Genomic DNA, 21,449 nt, shown 5'->3' on the forward strand with positions numbered 1-21,449 from the left:
GATACAAAGACAAAAATGGCTTCCTTCTGGAAAGAAGGGGGCGGGGAGGGAAGAGGGAATACGTAGGTAAAATGCGATCGTGCTACCAGAGAATGGCAGTAGGGCCTTGGCCACCTGTGAAGAATCCGGAGCAGGGCCCAGGGAAAATGTGCCCATGTGATAAAGGGGAAAGGCCCAGGGCCTTCCCTGGGGCGCCGGCAGCCTGCAGCTGCACCCCCGGGGGGCAGGATATTGAGGACGGTGGGGTGACGGGGACCTCGGGCCTGCATTCCCCCCTTAGCCAAAATCGAGCGACAGGGGTGGGCCCCGTTGAGCCCCTCCAGCCTTTATTGCGCCTTCTTCCCCAAATTCCTGAGGTAGAAAATAAAGCAAGGGGTATCTGCTTGCCCGATCCATCCTCAAGCTGGCAAACAATGGGAACGGCCTCGAGGCCTCTAACTTTAACAGCCAGTATCCCGAGCACGTACGTGCTGGGTGTATAACAAGACACTCCGAGGTTGCTAGGCCTCTAGGCCGCAATTAGGCCTCTATTCCCCTCCCCCACCTTCACCACCTCTTTGGTGGGGGAGGGGCAGTGAAGGGGGGGGGAAGGGCGGCGAGGAGCTGAGAGGAAGGGAGAATCGCGCATGAGCGTTCCTTGGCTAGGCGGAGGCGCGGCTCTGCTGAAAGCGGCCCCAGTGTGCGAGCTCACGCTTTAGAGTACAGGCTTGAAGGGGTAGGGAAGGAGCTGGCGCGCGCTGGGCTGTAGACGCGGAGGTGGGGCCAGACGGGCGCGCGCTTGGGGGCTGGTTCTCGCGAGAGTGGAATCGCTCTTTTGCTACTCTTGCTGTCCGCCCGTCGCCACACCGCCGTTGCTGCGGGGGATTGTGGGAGGTTTCGCGTCCCGCTCGAAGAGAGGTGTCGTCGTTCTTCCTCCTCCTGCTCCCCTTCCCTGAGGTAGCAGTGAAACGGGTGAGGATCGGGTGAGTGGATGCTCCGCGCCTCCCATGCCGGGGACCTGGATTGAGGGAGAATCGGGGCTCCGGCGGGCGGGGGCGGGGACGGTTGGGGGGGGCTCAGGCAGCCTCGCGCCTTCCCTCTCTCCGCGCTGCGTATGTGAGCCGCTCACTTGCTCGCCGCCATGTTGGGAACGCAGTGGCAGCAGAGCTAGTCTCTTCAGGCGGCTGAGGTGAGGGCGGGCCGGGCTAGGGTCCGGGTACGGAGGATGTTTTTTCAGCCTTCACCTATGAGGTTCATCGGAAGGGGGAATGGCGGCTAGCCGAATCGTCTCATTCCTTCCTTTCTTGGTTGTGGGCGGGTACGGGAAGCTAAACCCGTTACTTACACGCGGGGCGCCACGGAGGGGAGGGGCAGGTGGACTCACGGGGCCCCTGGGCCGTGTTTTGGCGGGTAGGAGAGGAGAGACGAGAACTGCGCATGATATGTGTGTGTGTGTGTGTATATATATGTGTGTCTGTGTATATATGTATGTGTGTTCGCCGGTGCGCGAGCAAGCGAGCATGAGAACAGTGTTGGCGGCTTCGATCGCTGCCACTTTTTTTTTGGCTCCCCTTTCCCCTGCCCAATTAACCCTCCATGTCGGCAAAGGGTGTGTTTACCTCTCCTTTTGCAAAAGAAAATGGCAGCCAAAAAAGAAAAGGTTTTCTAGTATCTGAGTGATTTAAGCAGGCTTCTTCCCCACTCCTCCCTCCCGGCTCCTGCTCCTCCTCCTCCCCCCTCCCTCCCGCTCCCCCTCCCCCTTCCCCTCCCCCTCCCCTCGTGGCTCCCACTCCCCCTCCCCTCGCGGCTCCTACTCCCCCTCCCCTCGCGGCTCCCACCCTCCCACTCTCCCTCCCTCCTCTCTCTCGCTCCCCCTCCCCTCCAGGTGGCTCTCACTCCCCTTTCCTGCGGTTCACAGCGCCCCCTTAGACTTCTGGCCGCCTCCTTTCTCTGCATCTCACTAAATGGTTTTTGTGACCCTACTCTCTTGCAATTGAAATGGCCGCGAAGTGAAAAAGCTGGTTGGATTTTTTTATTGTCGCGCCGTGGAGGAAGTCCTTAATTTAACCTAGAGCGGTCTTACTGAGTAAAGGACAAAAAAAAAATCAACCTAAATGCTTTTAATCTGGATTAGTCTTTAAAAGAATGTTAAGGATTTCTGGTTTCCAGACAAAGGCTGGGCCTAGGACCAGCAACTGATAGTGTATGCTTCCAGTGTTCATGATGTGGAACGTTTTCTTAGAGGCGACTCTTAATCTAGGTGGTATGAAGACAATCAGTAAACATTTATTAAATGCCTACTGTGTTTGAGGCACTGTGCTAAGACATCTAGGTGACGGTTTTGTTTTTTGGGTCTGAGGTAGATTGTTTCTATTGGACAAGTTAATTTTCAGCTCAACTTGGAATGTTTAAAAATTAGATTAGTGGCTTGAGTTGATTAGGATATTGTGAATCATCTCACAGTTCTGGAGGTAACTGTTATGTTATATTAAAAGTTTTATTCCGGTACTTAAAAATATTCAGTGGATGACTCTAGGTTTGTGATAAATTACACATTTCAGGTGGCAGATGCCAAGGTGAGCATAGTCAATTTTTGGTAGTTATTATTAAATCCTTCTTACTTGGTGTGTTGTGCCTCTTACTAATGGCTATTAGTAATTCATCCTGGGTATAGAAGTTCAAGGGGGAGTAGATTTCGCAGTTGGAAAAAAAATATGGAAATATTAATTTCAAAAGAAAAAGCATACCATTACCTTTATTCCCATTTTACAGATGAAGAAATTGAGATTCGGAAAGTTAGCGAAGGTATAATTCACAGAGAGCTAAGTAAGAATAAGAGCTGAGCATTGAACCACGGTTTCCTGGGTCCAGGTACAAGTGCTCTTTCCGCTGTACTAACATACCTCTTATAATTACTACTGTGATGTTGCAAAATCATGGGTTTGAATTTTTGTGATGCTTTTATTTGTATATAGATGCCCCTGGCTATAAAAATGAGGTTCACAAAAGAATTACAGTTCTATCTTTAGATAGCTAGTGGTCAATGAAAAATTGTTAGGATTCTTCTAAATTTATATTACAAGACACAGACCTTTCTATCTTTACTTATTCACCTATCAACATTGTGTCTATGGAGTGCTCTTATTGTTTTTAAAAGATGTAGTTACAGTTGATTTTGTAATTTAAATATTAACCAAAAAAAACCCACCATTAATCAGTAACCAGTACCAGACCATCAGGTCTCCTGACTGTGGTCCAGTGCTTTTTCCATAGTTACCTCACAACAGTAGTATTAAAAAATGAAAGAATTTAAGGTGAGTAATTCAGAAATTCCCAGTGCATTCTTTAAAATGAGGGATATATACAAAATATTCATCGATATTACTTCTGGTTTCTATGGTTTATAGGTAGACATCTTAGAAAATCTGAAAAGGTGTTTTCCATTTTGAAGGTAGAATCTTAAAATGACTACTAAATTGTAGAAATCTCTTTATTCAAGTGTCCTCAAATTGTTTTTTTACATTTCTAAATACAAAGTATGTCAGTATGTTTCAAAAGAATTTTGAACTTAAATTGGATTGTAATAGAATCTTAGTTAAGGGGGTGTTGATTACTAATTATTATTGTTATATATTATATAATTACATATACTTAAGTGCCTGAATTTGGACCATTGAATTTTAAGAATATGGTCAAAAAGCTTTGAGGTTATTGCTAGGTTTTCTTATTTTAATTATTGCAAATTGATTTTTCTGATTGTTACCATCTTGAGATTCCACATTAAAAATATTCTTTATTATAAAACCATAGCAGTAAATAAAATCCATACTTGAACAAGCAATAAGTTGTAGGGGAGGGGTTAGGAAGTCAAGTGTTTGGTTATGTGATGATTTAGAGCTTCCAATTAGAGTGAGTAACACTAGGGTAAAGATTTGCCATGAATACACTTAAGACTTTAATGTTCACATTTAATTAGTGGGCCCACTTCAGATGTCCCCAGAAGGACAAATAAGTCCTTTTCTTAAAAGGCTGAAAGCTTCCTTAAGCTAAGCTTTCTGACTTAATGAGGGAGAGGATTTTAGTTAAAATGACTTAAACATTTTATTCTAATTTTATTCTGACTGCTAAGCATCATTTCTCATTCATCTTAGACTTGTTTTACTTGTCTGCAGTCAAAATGTGGGCATTCACTCATTTAGATTGAACATAATCTAGCATATTGAGAGGTACAGTGCAGATTATTTACATGCCGGACACTAATATCTGAACCTCACAATAGTTTTAGTGAACTAGGTAGTATAACATCATCTGCATATTTGTCACAGACGACTTATTATTTGCCAGAAGATTACACAAATAGTTTTGACTGGCACTTGGGCCAAGGCCTTCTGACTTTAACACTTTGACACCTGGAATTTTTGTAGACCCATAGGTCCAAGGTAGTTGCTCTTAGCAGTTGAACTGGTTCAGAAGCCTTAGAATTCAGGAAAAATTGATCAAACAAATAATGTTAAAATTCATATTTTCATTCAAAAACTTGTCAAAATGATAGGAAATTTCAGGGCTATACTATATCCTGACCAAAAACCTAACCATACAAAATCCTAAGTAGTGAAAATTCCTTCCAGAAGGGACACCTTTGTCAGAGATGATGAAGGAATTTCTTCAGAGGTTATATAGTCTAGCGTCTTCATGTTACATATGTAAAAACTAAGGCCCTTGATCCTGAGTGGTAGAGAGCTCAGGGCAAGGTGGAGGGAAGAGTTGAGAAATTCACCCCACTGTTTCACAGATTGGGGTGGTGGGGTTGAAGGTGGAAGAATAGGGAGCCCTCGTGTTATAGGGGGGAAAACAGTGCTAGGTCTTTGAGCCACCTGGGAGCTATGGAAGACTTGTTGAATAGTTGAAGTGGTGATGTGGGGGGAGGGGCGTGTGTCTCTGTACACTTTGCCTTTCCCCAGAGACAGCAAAAACTTTGCCTTTCACAACCCTAACTTTTTCACTTAGGGTCTTGAATGCCCAATTTAGGATGTACCAGGTTTGATATAAAAGTGTAACTTTCCCATTAAACAGAACGCTCATTTTTCTCTGCATCATTTCATAAAATGTTCTCAATTTTTTCTAAAATTGTTCTTTTTGTCGTTTTTATTATATTTTAATAGTATTCTATAACATTCATATACCATTGTTTGCTTAGCCATTCCCCAACAGAAGGGGAATCCCCTAGTTTCCAGTTCTTTGCCACTATCAAACAGCTGCTATAACTATTTTTGTAGGTATGCATCCTTTTCCACTTTCCTTAATCTCTATCAAACTGTATTAGAGGTTAGAATGTTCCTAGATGAGGAAGGCTGCTCACGCCTGGGTTTTTTGTGGGAGTAGGTAATGAAGTTAAAGAATGACTTGGATAATTTAAGGACTAAAGGCAAGTTATTTTTATTTTAATATGTAAATTTAGAGTACTACATTTCTCATAAATACTTTCCTTCCTTTTCTTTACATTGACATTCCATCTCTTTGATTCTTATCCCTGGAATGGTTGGCTGACCCTCCCTCCTCTCCCCCATTTGAAGTTTAGCTCCAATGCTCCTTCCTACTTGAGTGGCCTTTTCTCATTCTGTCCTCCTCCTCCCTTTCCTTGTATTTTTATTTACTTTAATGCGTAGATGTTTTCTTCATCAAATGTAAACTCCTTGAGGGTGTCATTACTTTTTATTAAATAAGATTTGCTTAAATCAGACAGTACACAGCTTAGTGCCGTGCTGGGTACTTGGTAGCTGCTTATTCAAATACTTGTTTAATTGGAGTTTTTCTGGAAAATAATATTAATTACTTTAAAAATAAACTCTAAAACTACCGCCAGATCAGGATTAAGTTAAGCAATACCTGTGAGTGTGATTTAAGGCAAAGAAAAGGAAAAGGGAGTGAGGAAATAGAAAAGGGAAGAAATGGGTAGAGGTTTGGCTATACAAGAGGGTCACTGGTTTTCAGATGATACTTTGTTTTGTACAGAGAAAGGGAATTATTGTTGGAAAGGGAATAATTTGTTTAACATAAAGGACCATATCCTAAAGTTCAGCTACAATTTCCTGGGTGTATTGTTTGCCAAGATGTGCTTAACTGTTTGAGGATTATACTAATTTTGCAATATATTTTTCTTCCGTAGATATTATTTTTTTCTTGAGTGGATGCTGTGAGGAGGTGGTAATTTGAACTTGGCAATGATCATTTAAAAATTCGGATACGTAAGAATTACAAAAGAATTGTACATGAGGTAGACTTCATTATTTGTGGTTTGATTTTTAAATGTGCATATTTATTTAATAAGATTATCCTTTTTGCTTCCATATTGCCCTCTGAATCTTATTATTTTGAAGTTTTTTTTAATATGATTTTAGGCATCATGTATCCTCTTTATTTTCTTATTAGATCATATATCTTTCTCACAAATTTGTTTCTTCATAGCTTTTGCATTTTTAAACTTTTAGAAATCAAAAACATGCTTTTTTTCCTCATTCTGTTCAATTCTTTGTTCTGGGTGCATTATTTTTTGTTGTAAGGAACCGTTTTCAATAGCAACTCAGTCTTCTATAATGTCTTTCATTGAGAAAATAATTTTCTTCCTTTCCATTCCATTTTTTAAAATAATTTAGAAATACATTGGATTATCATTTGGAATTTCATATATGGTATAAAGACCTAATCTCATTCCCCCCCCCCCCCATATTGCTTTCCATTTTCTTGGAAAAACCTTTAGTGGCATGCATCCCTGTGCCAATAGATAAAATGCAAAATCATTTGCCTGATATTTGAGTCTCTTTATAGTCTAGCTACCATCTGCCTTTCTAGACTTATTTCTTAGTATTCCTTATCATGGTCTGTATTCTAGCCAAACTGAATTAATTATTCCATCCTAGGCTCCCATTCATACACACAGACTAATAACTGTTTCTTATGCCTTTGGAGTACTTTCCCTTTTCATCTCCCTTTGAGTTAGTACTCTCCCTTCTCAGTTTTCTTTGTGCTTTGCTTTATTTTGTGTACATATTTTATCTTTTAGTAAAATGTAAGTTCCCTTAGGGCAGAGAGTCCTTCACTTTAGAATATCTTTGTTTCCACTATACTAGCGCAGTTCCTTGCACATGGAATAGGCACTTTATCAAATATTTTAATTGTCCTTGGAAAGATAATACATATGTGTATATGTGTGTGTATACATGTATATAATTCTACTTTTTATTAAAAGGGTTAGCATATTAGAAACAGCCTTTTCAAATGCTAAACTTTTGAAATACTGGTTGTGCTACGGGCTGTGGAAAATACATAAAGGATTATGTATACAGTCCCTTAGAATTTGAGTCCCTTAGAAGGATACAGTCCCTTAGAATTTGAGTCTGAACAAGAAAAATTTTGTAGAACAAAGGCAACATAAAAAAATTTTATCAAGGGTAATGAGATCATTTGTATACTAAAAGTTTGCAAGGTACTCTTAGGGTGATTAGGTTAGAGGCATTAAAGATAGAGTTAGAGAATGAGTTGGATTGGGGAGAACAAAATGTTGGTTTACAGAGTTGATGGGCCTGATTTAGAAGAGTTGGTAAAACCATAAATGTCAGGCAAACAAAAATTTGATGTAGTAAGATGACCAATAAGGAAGGAAACACTTATATGCTTAAGAGATGCCTGAATTGAAATTTAAATTCAGGTAAGTGTAATCACTTACAGCTAGGTGGCACGGGCTGATGCTAGGCCTGGAGTTAGGAAAACTCATTTGCCTGAGTTCGAATATGGCCTCAGAATCTTTACATTAGTTGTGTAACCCTATTTGCCTCAGTTTCCTCATCTGTAAAATTAGCTGGAGAAGGAAATAGCCAACTACTCCCTTTGCCAAGAAAACCCCAAATGGGGTCACCATGAGTTGGACACATCATGATAGCTATGTTTTAAGGAGGAGAGCCTGGAGTTACAGTGGTCTTGCAGGGAAAGAAGTTAATCAAAATAAATGTTTTTGGTTTTTAATATAACTTAATTAATTTCATTTTAAAATTTTAATTTGTTTTCTGGATTCTTTTCCGTTCTTCCCCCACCCTTCAAGAAAAACACAAACCATTACAAATACGTATATGTCTTGTCTTTACAAATGTCTTGTAAAACAAATTCCTCTGTTAGTCAAGTTGAAAGAAAAGAAATTATGCTTCAGTCTACACTGCATCCATCAGCTGTCTGGAGGTGGATAGCATGTTTGGAATTGTAAATGGTCATCATGTTGATCATTTCCTATGTTTTTCAAAGCTGATTATCTTCTTTACAGTATTGTTATTGCACAAATGGCTTTGTTAACTTTGCATTGGTTCATACAAGTCTTCCCAGTTTTTCATCCTTTTCTGTCTCCTGCCCCCTTTACCTCACCAGCCCCAAGAGATGTTTTTGAAGAAATTAATAGGACTTAGTCTCATCTAGGGCAGGAAGAGACTTCATAGTCCACCTAATCTAACATCTATTTACTTTACAAATAGGAAACTGATATGCAGAGAAGTTATAACTTGCTTGAAGTGACATTTTTATTGTTTATTTGTGTCTAACTCTTGGTGACCCCATTTGAGGTTTTCTGGGCAAAGATAGTGAGTGGAGTGTTTTGCCATATCCTTCTCAAACTCATGTTCCAGATGAGGAACTAAGGCAAACCAGGGTTAAGTGACTTGCCCAGGATCACACAGCTAGTGTGTGTTTGAGGCCAGATTTGAACTCATGAAGAGGAGTCTTCTAGACTTCAGGCCCAGCATTCTATCTACTGCGCCACCTAGTGGTGGAGGTGACATAGGTAGTAATTATCAAAGGCAGAATTTCAAAGTAGATTCTCGGACTATTGTGATAGTGCTTCTCTTCTCTGTCCATCATGGTGCCTCACATGTACATATTCACGTGGATGAAGGAGAAGGAAAAGCAAAGATAATCTAAAATTTTTCAGCTTGGGAGAGTAGAAAAAGGGTGATGCCATAGTAGGAAAAAAGCCTAGAGCTTTTTGGGGAAGGGGGAGAATTTTTTTAAAAAATACATTTATTAGGGTAGGGAGGAAGGACGTTTGAAGTCTAGGAGAACTGTAGCTATTTAGTAATAAGTTCTGGTGTGGTCTTGGAGTTTTGAGTTGTGAATTTGGAAGCTATTTGCACAGAAATGACCCCAGATGCCTGGGAAGAGGTTGGGTAGGTAGAACAAAAGACCTTTGGGGAAGAGTGCTCAGTGAGCTGTGGCACTGGAAAATAAAGAAAGGTTGAGGCAACCTCCAAGGAGTTTGATGTAATTTGATGTCAGAGAAATTTGGAGTGTCATGGTAGGAAAGGGTAGTTGACTATTTTGTGATGGGTCAGATGGAGAAAAATACTTTTTTGTGCTATGCATTCTTTGCCATCATTCCTTCTCATTATCTGAAATTCATTCAGTACCTGATGTGAAAGTCATTGGCCTTATTAAATTGTTCTGGAAATTTTTTGTAAAAGAATAAAAGTTATTCCTAGTTTGAACAGAAATACCTTCAACTGATTAACATGAAGCTTTTTATCTTCTCAGCAGCCGAATGCACTCTGCAACAGTCTTTATATATCACTGGCCTAAGGATCAAGAAGTGGGCTAGAAGTTGAATCCAGGTCTGTCAGATGGATGTGCAGAGCGATAGTCTTGCATATTTTTTAATTTTAGGTAGCTTTTCAATCTGCCTGATATTTTAAATTACAAATTTTGTCATTGTAAAGTACCATAATGTGTGTGTGTATATCTATATAGCGCTACTATACATAACTGTAAAATGTTCTAAACAAAGCTCTAGGATTTTATCCCCAAAGAATTTCTAATTTGAATTAATTTGGTCTTCATATTTTAAAAAAATGAATACATTAAAATTCACTCAAAGGTATGTACCATATTGAAATACTGACACGCTTGTGGTAATGATATTTGAGAGAACTTCATAGTGCAAGGTTCTAATGGGGTTCAAACTGAGAGTTGAGTTTTCATCTAAAAAAAAGAAAAGGAAAAATTTGGGGGGGAAAAAAACCCAGAATTATAAACCATTTAGCAATAGAAAAACTAGTAAAAGCTGCTTTCAAAAAGCATTACTAAAATTAAAATTCACATATTGTGACTATTTCTGATTTGAACATCTGATGGCTAATTTCAAGGTTTTGGTCCTTGAATAAATTATACAAAAATAGAATTTAAAAACTTATAATATAGATATCTGTATTATATCTGTATGAGTTATAGAGATATAATATAGGTAACATAAATACAAAAAGATAATCCATTTAAATGAATCAGAACAATCTAACCTTTTAAATGAATTGAAAAGGAGCCAGATCTGAATTGGTGACCTGAGCAGGAAATGAAGTTGAATACTCCATATATCAGGCAGCAACCCTTTCAAAGGATTTGTTTAATTGTTTGTTTCACATTCTTGCAGTAGAAGACCACAGCTAATTTGTTTAGGCATCTATAACTTGCAGCACTGTAAGCACATTATTACTGTGCTAATCAGATCGGCATTCATGCAATTATATTCTAATCATTGGTTAGAATATATCTTCAAAATGTGTTTTGACCTATGTAAAAATTAGCAACTCGGGTTTTAATAACATTGAGAAAATCTGAAATGCTTGTAAATAATTTGCAATTCAAATACTGGAGGAGATACTATTAGAAACCATAGTTCAATATTAGAAAATAAAAACACTTGTTTAATAACTTTATGGTTTAATCTGTTTTCTTAGCATACATAATACAATAAGGGTTAGATTTAAGGAAGCTCTCCAAAAATGCTCTAGCAAGCTTTTCTTTTGAAATTACCGCCTTATGTTTAGAATATACCACAAATATCTACACATCTGACGTAGTATATAAATAAACATTAATAAAACTAGCATTAGCCCATAAAATATTGATTTGTTTTGAATGTAAAAGCTAAAGGGCTCTTTTTAAGTTATAGCTGTAAGAAAACAAAGCTGGTTTAAAAACATTTGTTTTCAGTAATCCTTAATTTGAATGATGAGTATATCCGTATGCTAGATATGGAGTACCCCTGTATATATTCTTCGCAGATTCAACTATTAAAGAAAACTTGTAGTATTCTCTGATGTTAGATTGCTGTTAATGCAAACTTTTAATGTGGAAAAGAAGTAACTATACTTTCTGAAAATGTATAAGATTTCAGAAGTGTCTCCTTTTTAAAAGGATATATCTTAAAGTACACAAATGTATTTGATAACCAGATTTTAAAATTATTGTGTATAAGGTAACATTTTTATCAATTCAAAATAATGTGTATCATAGCTATTTTTCTAGTAGAGAAAAAATCATGAGGAAATTTGTATCTCATTAAAATATTTATTTCAGTAATTTCTCCTAAATGTCTTTTTCATCTAGTAATTGTTACTCCAAATGTGAGGATGGTTTACTATGTTGGCAGGACATTAGATATTCCAATTTTGGCAGATATTTGAAAAGCACAATTAATAGTTACCTTGGAAAATTATAAAATTTATTTTTAGTGATTGATATATATATATGTATATACATATATAGTGATGGCATTTAATAGAATGAAACTTTTAACATTTGTAGTATTTGGTAAATTTGAAAATAGGAATATTTTAATAAAACACTAATTGATGAGATTTCTTTTCATTCTAATTTAATTTTTAAATTATCTTAATGTCCAGTCAAGAAAAAAAACTATTAAAAAGAAATGCTTTCATTAATGTACTTTTCAACAATATGTATTATGTGGCTGGATTACTACAGTTATTAAAAATAACAAAAGTTTGATTCAACTTGTGGTTTTGATAGAGGTTTAAATTTTATGGCAGCACTTATATACTGGTATTGCACTTTGAATTGCTTGCTGTCTTTTTTAATAGGTTATAAATATGTAAGGCAACTCTTTATGGGAGCATAAGTTCTCATGGAACTTCAATATCGTTTTCGTGTCTTGTTCTTTTTCTCAGTTATTTCAGCATCCATTTTCTGTTTGTCATCTTTTGCCTCCTCCAACACTTAACTTTCTTTTTGCAGATCCATAACTCCTCTGCAGTTCTGTGCAGAAATATATATATTTTTAAATGAATATTAGAGATAGCTGTTGGTTTTTATTTTATTTCTTGGAAAATGTGGCAGGCTCCTGTAGTGGTCAAGCCACATGATTTCCTTGAGGGGAAATTTATTTAACAAAGTTGTTAAACTGAACTACCAATACATTTAATGCTAGAATTAAAGCACATGGCTAAAACTAATGTTGCTCTTAATATTTTGAAATTTTGATAATGGAAACCCCTTTTAATTGTGCTCTGTTACATATGTATAAATGAATGATGTGAAAAGGGTTCTGCCTGTGATTACACATACAAATTAATTAGTTCAGCTACTATTCTGGCATTTAAAAAAAATCATAGATAACTATCTGCATACTTTAAACAGACTAAGGAAATTATCTTATCCCCTTCATCTCAACGTCTACTGACACCTCTTTTTAAACAATTGTCTCTTGTTTTAAAACTTAATTCATATATCTAGTGGATCTCATCTAGCATTGATTTCTTCAATGTCTTTTTCTCAAATTCATCTCTTTTGATGTGAGAACATTCTCTGTAACTCAAGCCACCTCTGATAGCCTTTCTGTGTCTCTTCTTTACCTTTGCTACATCCTTTTTTTTTTTATCTAGTCTTAAAATCTCTTCTTTCTATACCATTTTTTCTTCCTCTGCTACTGTATTCATACAGTATATATCTAGCTTTGGTCTAACATTGAAATTAGCCAAAGTAGGTTGTCCTATAATAATAGACTAGTAACTAGTTAACACTACTGCTTGATTTTTAACTGTATTGAAGTTTTTAATTTATGAAACTTTGAGATTATTTATATATCTATATATAGGTATGTGGTTGATAAAGTGTTCATGTATCTACTTGAGCAGTACCTCATGTAAGGAAGAAATTTCTTGACTCTAATATGGAACTTCAGGCTTTATTTTATATGTATGTATGTATATATATATATAATTACTGTGATGTATAAAACCATCGGTATTTAGTTAAAGTTATTTGTGATGTGTTTCTTTGAACTGTGAAATTGTTTTAAGTGACTCGCACCAAAGTGCTTTACAAATTCTTATGTTAACTGAAATCACTTCTGAGATGGAAGATGGCATCAGTTTAGGGAAAGAAATGACAACATCATCATCCATGTTTGAAGAAGAACTCTTGGGAAGAGATAGTATTCATAATTCAGTTTTTCCAGGAAAAAATAATCTTTTGGAAAAAAATTATGGGATTTCTGAGTATTCAAGATCTCCTTTTCATTTCCTCTATTTTGAAGCTCCTAGAGGTGCTGTAATCCCCAAGCATCATATGAGCTTTGTTTAATGCTAACTTGGGAAAAGTGCCCTTTCCTGGATCTCCTATATACTTCCTACACTGGGTTTTTTCTTGGGAATCTCCCTTTTCTCCTTACTTTATAAGAATAAGCACAACCTAGGGTAGAATTGGCAGCACGAAGGCACAAAGAGCAGTATGACTTTAATGTGGGGAGAGATCTTTAAAATAGGAAATAACTTATTTTTCTTGTTCACATCTGTCTTCACCTCGGTAAATTAATTTTGCTGCATACTCCTATTGTATTTGGTCTTAACTCTTATAATAGATACTTGTTACCCAAGCTTCAGTTACTTTTGGTTACTTGGTCTGGTCCTTTCCTGTAGTGTTAGAGGTTTCATTTTCAGAACAGTATACAACAGATTCATCTTTGACTTTCTGACTTTATTTTTTGGTAGTCTTTCTCCTGGAACTTAAGCATCATATAGGGTGCCTATTTATTCTTCTAAAAGAAGAGACCCATCTTAGATTATTTTACCAAAATTTAGATACATGCAGAGATCCAGCACTTCATTTAAATTCAGTATGAAATTCACTTTAATAGTTAAAAGCTTAGTTTGACAGATGACCTTTTTTTTTTCCATAAAAATAGGTTCTGGGTACATCTTGAATCTGTTTTAAGATATGTAATAAAAGCCTTGTAAGTTTGAGATCTTAAATGTTTTTCTCTTTTTTTTTTTAAATCAACATGATGCATGTTTTTTTTAAAAAAAACTGCATCTGCTTAAAGGGATTTATTACTAAAATTGCTTATTTTTCTACAGAGTTGTCTGCTGGTTCTCAGCTTGAAGAAGAATCTACAGTCCTTATTGATCCTTTTTTCTTGGCGTTACCATTTTTGAAGCAAAGTTAACTAGCTTTCTAGTTTGAGCTTTCTTTTTGGCCGTCTTTAAAAACACTTTTTTTTTTTGATCCATAAGGTAGACAAGAGATAGTTCTACAATGTCCAAGTCATTCCAGCAGTCATCTCTCAGTAGGGACTCACAAGGTCATGGGCGTGACCTATCTGCAGGAATAGGCCTTCTTGCTGCTGCTACCCAGTCTTTAAGTATGCCAGCATCTCTTGGAAGGATGAACCAGGGTACTGCACGCCTTGCTAGTTTAATGAATCTTGGAATGAGTTCTTCATTGAATCAACAAGGATCTCATAGTGCACTGTCTTCTGCTAGTACTTCTTCCCATAATTTGCAATCTATATTTAACATTGGAAGTAGAGGTCCACTCCCTTTGTCTTCTCAACACCGTGGAGATGCGGACCAGGCCAGTAACATTTTGGCCAGTTTTGGTCTGTCTGCTAGAGACTTAGATGAACTGAGTCGTTATCCAGAGGACAAGATTACTCCTGAGAATTTGCCCCAGATCCTTCTACAACTTAAAAGGAGGAGAACTGAAGAAGGCCCTTCATTGAGTTATGGTAGAGATGGCAGATCTGCTACACGGGAGCCACCATACAGAGTACCTAGGGATGATTGGGAAGAAAAAAGGCACTTTAGAAGAGATAGTTTTGATGATCGTGGTCCTAGTCTCAACCCAGTGCTTGATTATGACCATGGAAGTCGTTCTCAAGAATCTGGTTATTATGACAGAATGGATTATGAAGATGACAGATTAAGAGATGGAGAAAGGTGTAGGGATGAATCTTTTTATGGTGAGCCCTCACATAACTATCATAAATTTGACAGTGAGTATGAGAGAATGGGTCGTGGTCCTGGTCCTTTACAAGAGAGATCTCTCTTTGAGAAAAAGAGAGGCGCTCCTCCAAGTAGCAATATTGAAGACTTCCATGGATTCTTACCGAAGGGTTATCCCCATCTGTGCTCTATATGTGATATGCCAGTTCATTCTAATAAGGTGAGTTAATGCAACAGATACTTCTAATTTCCTTTACATTGTAGTACCTATCTGTTTTTACCTATATCTTACTCTTTCGATAGTCTGATTACATTGAGTTGATCTAAAAGTTTTATATACTTTTGAGAGCACTTGCTTTATTTGGAAGATAATTGTTATTGAGCATTTTAAACCAGGGCTTTACATTAATATATTCTGTTTGCCTAGATTACTTCTGGCCACTGAGCTGTCATCCACTGGGATATCTTGTTGGCATTTTGCATCTATGTGTTCCTCTTAACCATACATTTAAGCAGGTTTTTTTTATCTGCTTTGTTGAGTTGTTTTGAATATTTTTTTGCAGTCTGTGTCCTGTGCTATTCAGGAAGCTTGATTTCAGCTCTCCACATCTGTCTTGATTGCTGAATTTACATAGAAAAGATGTGTTCTTGCACAGTTCTCTTTTTTTCCTTATTCGTGGCTAAGGGAAAGCGTTAATGTAGAGCCCTGGAGTTTGCTTCAGTATGTTTCATATTTTAGATTAGTTCATTCTTAACTTTTTAATTTCCTTTAACACAAACTCTCATACTATGGCTGAAATTTGTCATCATTTTTTTTCTCCTTTTCCACACTTTTCTTAAGCACTTCAAAATTCACTTTTTATTATCCCATGTTGCATCTATCCCTTTAGAAACTTGAAAATTTCAATCAGCTACTGCAGTATCCTGCTCTATGTTCCTAGTAAGCATATTCTTTACCTGGTTTAGGTGTAGATTTCTATTATATTCATTTTAAACAAAAAAAATCTAATTCTCCTCTGTTTGCTTAATTATCATTCACATCTGGCAAAATGGCAACTTATTCAAAATGCCTTTTTTGAACACATTGTCCTTTCTCTTTCAACTTTTTCAATTTTATCCATTCTCGCTATTTTCAAAATATAATACAATTGGATTTTAAGGGCACTCCTACCTTGATGTGTAATTTCTGACCATCAGTTTTTCCTGGTCTGATATAAGATCATTCCACTTTCAGGGAACATGCTGCTTTTAAGAATTGAATTTAGAATAACATCTAAAAGTGTCATTTCCTATCCACATCTATTCCATTAAAACATTTAAAAGGAGTATTAATTTTTAAATAATCAAAATTACCCAAATTAAGTTTACTTCTATTAAAAACAAACTTTAAAATCTACTTATCATCACCCATATTTTCCCTTTCTGTTTGAATCTCTGAATTTTGGTTTACCCAGATAAAGGGTGGTACTTTACAATACTAAAATGATTAGAATTTTGATCTGAAATACTTGAATTTACAGAGCACTTTGGAAATTTAAACTTTAAAATTAACCAGTTGAATGTGTTTAAGGATATGAAGGTTCTTTAAACTACTAACTAGGTAAAATACCCAAAAGTCTTCACTAATCTAGTATATCTCAAAATACCAAATTACTTTGTAGCAGTATTAAAATTTTTGTTGATGTTGTGGTTTTCCCTCCAGAATGCTAATTCTAACTGCTTAAATCAGCATTTTTTATTCCACACTAGGTGCCACCCCCACACGTCCTTTTCCCCTACTGTTAAATATTCCTTGTATATTCTTAATGAAACTTAAATTTAGGGTCAATGATCCAAACTAGACCTTGAGTTTTACTGTGAGTTCATACAATGAAGGAAAAGTTTCTTAGATTTATTCCTAAGGGTGAATACTAAAGGTGAAAATCAATAAAAGATCTCTAAACCCCAAGGATAATTGCCAGTTACACTGTATTATTAGAGCCTGCTTCATCATTTTTTGCTAATGCTGTTATTAAGGGCAATTGATAGAGAACTACAAATACATAAAGTTGCATGTATTTGGAAGCTTCCTTTTACCCTTGTGTTACACATAGAGCAGTAAATAGAAATTTGCTGCTGGTACATAGAACAGGACAATGCAGTAAAGGAATGTGTGAGGAAACTTATTAAAGAAATGTGTGTTTTATATGTTGCATTTTACCTAAATAATTAGCACCTTTTGGTTCTTTAAGTACTTAACTTCTTAAGTAAATCTAAGTTAAGGATTTTACAAATTACAAGAATTATAGCTTTATCAGTCATTGCTAAAAATCACAAGTCATGTGTCCAGCCTGCTTTTGTAATCTATCAAAATGTGTGAATTTGAAAAAAAAATTCAAAAGCTATTTAAATTGCTGACTTAGTTTTTTCCCAAAATTTGTTTCCAATTTTTATGTATTATTAAAAGCATTCATTCCCTTATGCTTCTAGTTTGTATTAAACATGACTGTTGTATCGAGGCATGTTGTGACATGCCTTTGTATCAACATTAGTTTTCTGTATCATAGATGAAGCAGTTAGGGGATCATGCTTTAAATGTTTAATCCTGCCCTTTTATATGCACTGCATATTCTGGAAAAATTTATCATCGCTTGGTGGTGGCTTTAAATAATCAGGATCATTCAAAGTTTGAAAGAATTAGAAAACAAATTTTGAGTAGAAAAGATAACTTTTTTTTTGTCACTATAAGATTTCCTTTGTAATGTTTTAAAGTGATTTTGTTTTTATTTCCTTCAAGAGGAGGGTATTCCAGAACTTCACTTTTAAATGTCGTATTTCTTTTCTTGCCAGCTTGCTATTTCATTTTTAATGTTAGTTTAGGCAATACAATTTTCACATCCCTCTTTGATGTTTTCTGGTTAACTTTTTCCACCTCAGTCTCAGCACCATTCATATTCTTGCTCTTTATTTTCTCAGTTCTTTAAAAAGGCTTCCCATTTGTCTCTGGTATAGGTGAGCACTGAAACTTAATATAGTCTTTTTTAGCCTAGGTCACATTTAAACCTTAAAACAAGATCCTTATATGAACTCAATTAATCTGACACATCAGGGTACTTCTACCTTTTCTCAGCATTAATTTTGATTTTTGATGAAGAATCAGAAAAAATTAATTTAAATCCAAAATTCATTTAGACATTCTTCCCAGCCCTCAGAATTTGATTGCAGAATTCTCCTGAAACTTGGGGCTAGATTTTGTAGATCATGGTTAAGGAAAATGTGTTCTTGGGTTTAAAATTTGGCTAGGTCAGGGACAGTCATATTTTTCACCTGCATGGAATTTGCTAATTCTACTGGAAGTTTGTCCCTGTGTTAGCTGTTGAGTGGGGAAGTTGAATAAAAAATATTGACATTCTGTATGTTCGTTCATCTATTGTAGGTTTGTGTAAATAAAATGCCTGGTTGGTGAATCCTCCCACTACTCTCTCCTCCAATCCTACTTACCCGCTGCTTTAATTTACGAATAGTCATATTCTATAAGTAAATAAGACATGTAAAAATTCACTGGTAAGATTTATGCCTGTTGTGCCAGGAGCAATATTTTTCATCAATAGTGGTCTGATGTCAGACCAGCTAAAAATAACCTAGGTGGTGTCCAGAGTTCTTTGAATACTGTTGATCTTGTTTTTAAAGAAGATACAACTTTGAGGTACACAAATGGATTGTTTATAGTGACTATATTCCCTAGAAGAATTAATAAAATTCACTGTGCCCTGAATTGCATAGGCCCTATCTTCAAGCCCTTTAAATATTCAATTTTTTGGTAAATGAAGAATTTGCCACAGATCCCAGATTCAGAGTTGGAAAGGACCTTAGAGGTCATTTGGTCCAACTCTTAAATTATAGATGAGTAAACTTAGCTCACTTTTTCACAGCTCCTAATTCAAAATTCATCATACTGCTTTTCCCATTTTGTCTTTATGGAAATATTTTTCAGGTTTCGAAAATGTCTCTGAAAAACTAGGATTTAAGTTATAAAATTAGTTTAATATGTGGTGTTTTTTTTTTTTTTTTTTTGAGAAAAAACATGTTTTGTAATTATAAAGGGATAGATAACCTTAACTAATTTTTATTTCCAAATGACAGTCCATTAGTATTTTACTGTAAGATAAGGATTTGATGGTGTCAAGCCCCAGGTGTAAGAAAAGGGGATAAAAAAGTAGTCATACTTTGAATTAACAAAGAAATTAGGTAGAATGTAAAAAATGGTAGACATATCCTCCTTAGCTTACCATAAAAAGACAGTCTTTGACAAGTTTTCTAAAAATTCCTTCCATTATGTTCCCTAGTATATAGGATTTTCAAAACATCTTATAAATCAAGGGAGGTTTTCTTTTTTTGGTTTTTTTTTTTTAGCCTTAAACTAGACTCTAACTAAAATTATAAAAAAACAGAATCTTCTGTTATTGTCTACAATTACTAGGAAGAGCCATTTTTCCAGAGGCCACCTGTTTTGTTGACCAAGCTGTAAGTTTTCATCCATGAATATGCGTAAGATATTTGAGGGCAGGATTAAGCTCTAGGAAGAACTCAGGAAAGTTGTCAAGTTCATGTGATGGTAGGTCAGATGCCAAAAGACAGTGGCATTTATCATGTGACCATTAATGTTGGATGTTTAGTGCTCCAAATTTTGGTTCACTTGAAAATATTTTAACTTTATTTTTGTTAATTCTTCAAATTTACTTTGCTGCAGGAGTGGAATCAACACATCAATGGAGCAACACACAGTCGACGCTGCCAACTTCTTCTTGAAATGTAGGAGTTTGAAATATCTCTTAAAAGCATCCTTATTTATGGCACAAGAACAGTAGTTAATCTGATTTTTGTCATTTACCTAAAATGCATTCTATTTTAGCTATGCAGAATTTTGTGTGTTGTTGTTTACTGAAATAGATAAAACTAACAGTTTAGACGCTTGATTGGTTGAACTGTATTAAATAATCTATTGAATTTCTAGTATAGAAAAACTATTATTAAGCCTTTTTATTCTTAGGGGAAATTTTATGAAAAAGCTGTTGGATACCTAGGTATCCATTTTAATATATGGAATGGATTATGCCTAATGATTATCAACAAAATCCTCCCAGTGAAGAGCATAGGAAGGACTATTCCAAGATCTTACTACTTTTCACATGGCTAGATCATACTGTAGGGGTAATGTTAAATTACCTTAAGTTTTCAGCCTAAATCGGAATTCTCAGGTAGCATAGATCGAGTTTGTTCCCTTACTCATTTTGGTAAGTTTGAAATTCTGTTAGTGTCTCTTACCCAATGGGATAAATTTTATAGATATCCTGTAACTGCAATATATAATTTCCACTAATCTGAAGTAAAAGCAGAACCAGTATTTTTACTTTGAATGCAATTTTTTGTTCTTTTTTAAGCTATCCAGAATGGAATCCTGACAATGATTCTGGACATGGAATGTAAGTGCAAATCAATATTGTTTCAACACTGTTTATTATTATAAATAGTTTAGGTATATTTCATTAAATACTGAAAGGTTTCATAGAAATATTAAAGAATGGTTTCATTGCCAAAATACAGGTTCGTCTTTGGTTCAGATCATTTGTCGATTTATAACTATACTATTCTAAGTTAGTATGGTTTAGAATAAGATTTTCCTCTACTTGATTGGCCATATAGATTACCGCATTCCTGATAACTATTAAATCACTCCAGGATTATTTTGAGTGTTTAATATTTGATGTATTCACATTTCTAGGGGTGATCCATTCATGTTGCAGCAGTCTACAAACCCAGCACCAGGAATTTTGGGGCCCCCTCCTCCCTCATTCCATCTTGGGGGACCACCTGTTGGACCAAGAGGAAATATGGGTATGTTTTTAAATCATTAAGTGATAGAGACAGTAAGTGAACTAATAGAATACCAACTAGATGAAAGGTTAATTAAAATGCCATTTATATGGCTGATAAAAATGATCAAATAAAAATTGACTACTAATTTTAAAAATTATCCTGGATCATCTTTCCCTTTCAGTCAAGGTGTATACACCAGTTATGCTTTATGTGAATGTCTAGTTAAAGCATTAAAAATTACTTTCTCTCTCTTACAGGTGCTGGAAATGGAAATATGCAAGGACCAAGACACATGCAAAAAGGCAGAATGGTCAGTATTAAATCTCAGATGTATTACGGTATGAAAACATGGACCTGGGGTTATTTAAAATGTATCATACCAAGTATTTAGTCTTTAGTCTCTTAAGTAATGAATCTTTCTTGTGCATATAAATCTTGGTTAATTGTGTGGAGAAATACTTAGAAACTAAAAGAGGCAGAAAAGCAAAATTTAAAAACATTCTACCAATGAAAGATAATAAAGATAATCCTGTTTGAAATCATCATTTTGCAGGGAAATACGCT

General features: G+C 35.9%; 1 protein-coding gene across 8 annotated transcripts in view; it reads left to right on the top strand.

The window, feature by feature from the left end:
• The first annotated feature begins 825 nt into the window (after window positions 1-825).
• MATR3 (matrin 3) overlaps window positions 826-21,449 on the top strand; it is a 32,160-nt gene continuing 11,536 nt past the window's right edge. Inside the window, exons 1-8 of one of the 8 annotated variants that reach the window (XM_027856509.1) lie at window positions 827-962; window positions 6,146-6,253; window positions 9,547-9,623; window positions 14,163-15,249; window positions 19,759-19,820; window positions 20,450-20,491; window positions 20,791-20,903; window positions 21,143-21,195. In XM_027856509.1, the coding sequence (XP_027712310.1) occupies window positions 14,341-15,249; window positions 19,759-19,820; window positions 20,450-20,491; window positions 20,791-20,903; window positions 21,143-21,195 (1,179 nt within the window). In that variant the 5' untranslated portion in view covers window positions 827-962; window positions 6,146-6,253; window positions 9,547-9,623; window positions 14,163-14,340. Of the gene's footprint in view, window positions 963-6,145; window positions 6,254-9,546; window positions 9,624-14,162; window positions 15,250-19,758; window positions 19,821-20,449; window positions 20,492-20,790; window positions 20,904-21,142; window positions 21,196-21,449 lie in introns of all 8 variants that reach the window. The other 7 variants (XM_027856508.1, XM_027856510.1, XM_027856514.1 and 4 more) reach the window with 7 other exon arrangements.

Source organism: Vombatus ursinus, unplaced genomic scaffold, assembly GCF_900497805.2.
Source record: "Vombatus ursinus unplaced genomic scaffold, bare-nosed wombat genome assembly UNPS02011572.1, whole genome shotgun sequence".
Taxonomy (NCBI): domain Eukaryota; kingdom Metazoa; phylum Chordata; class Mammalia; order Diprotodontia; family Vombatidae; genus Vombatus; species Vombatus ursinus.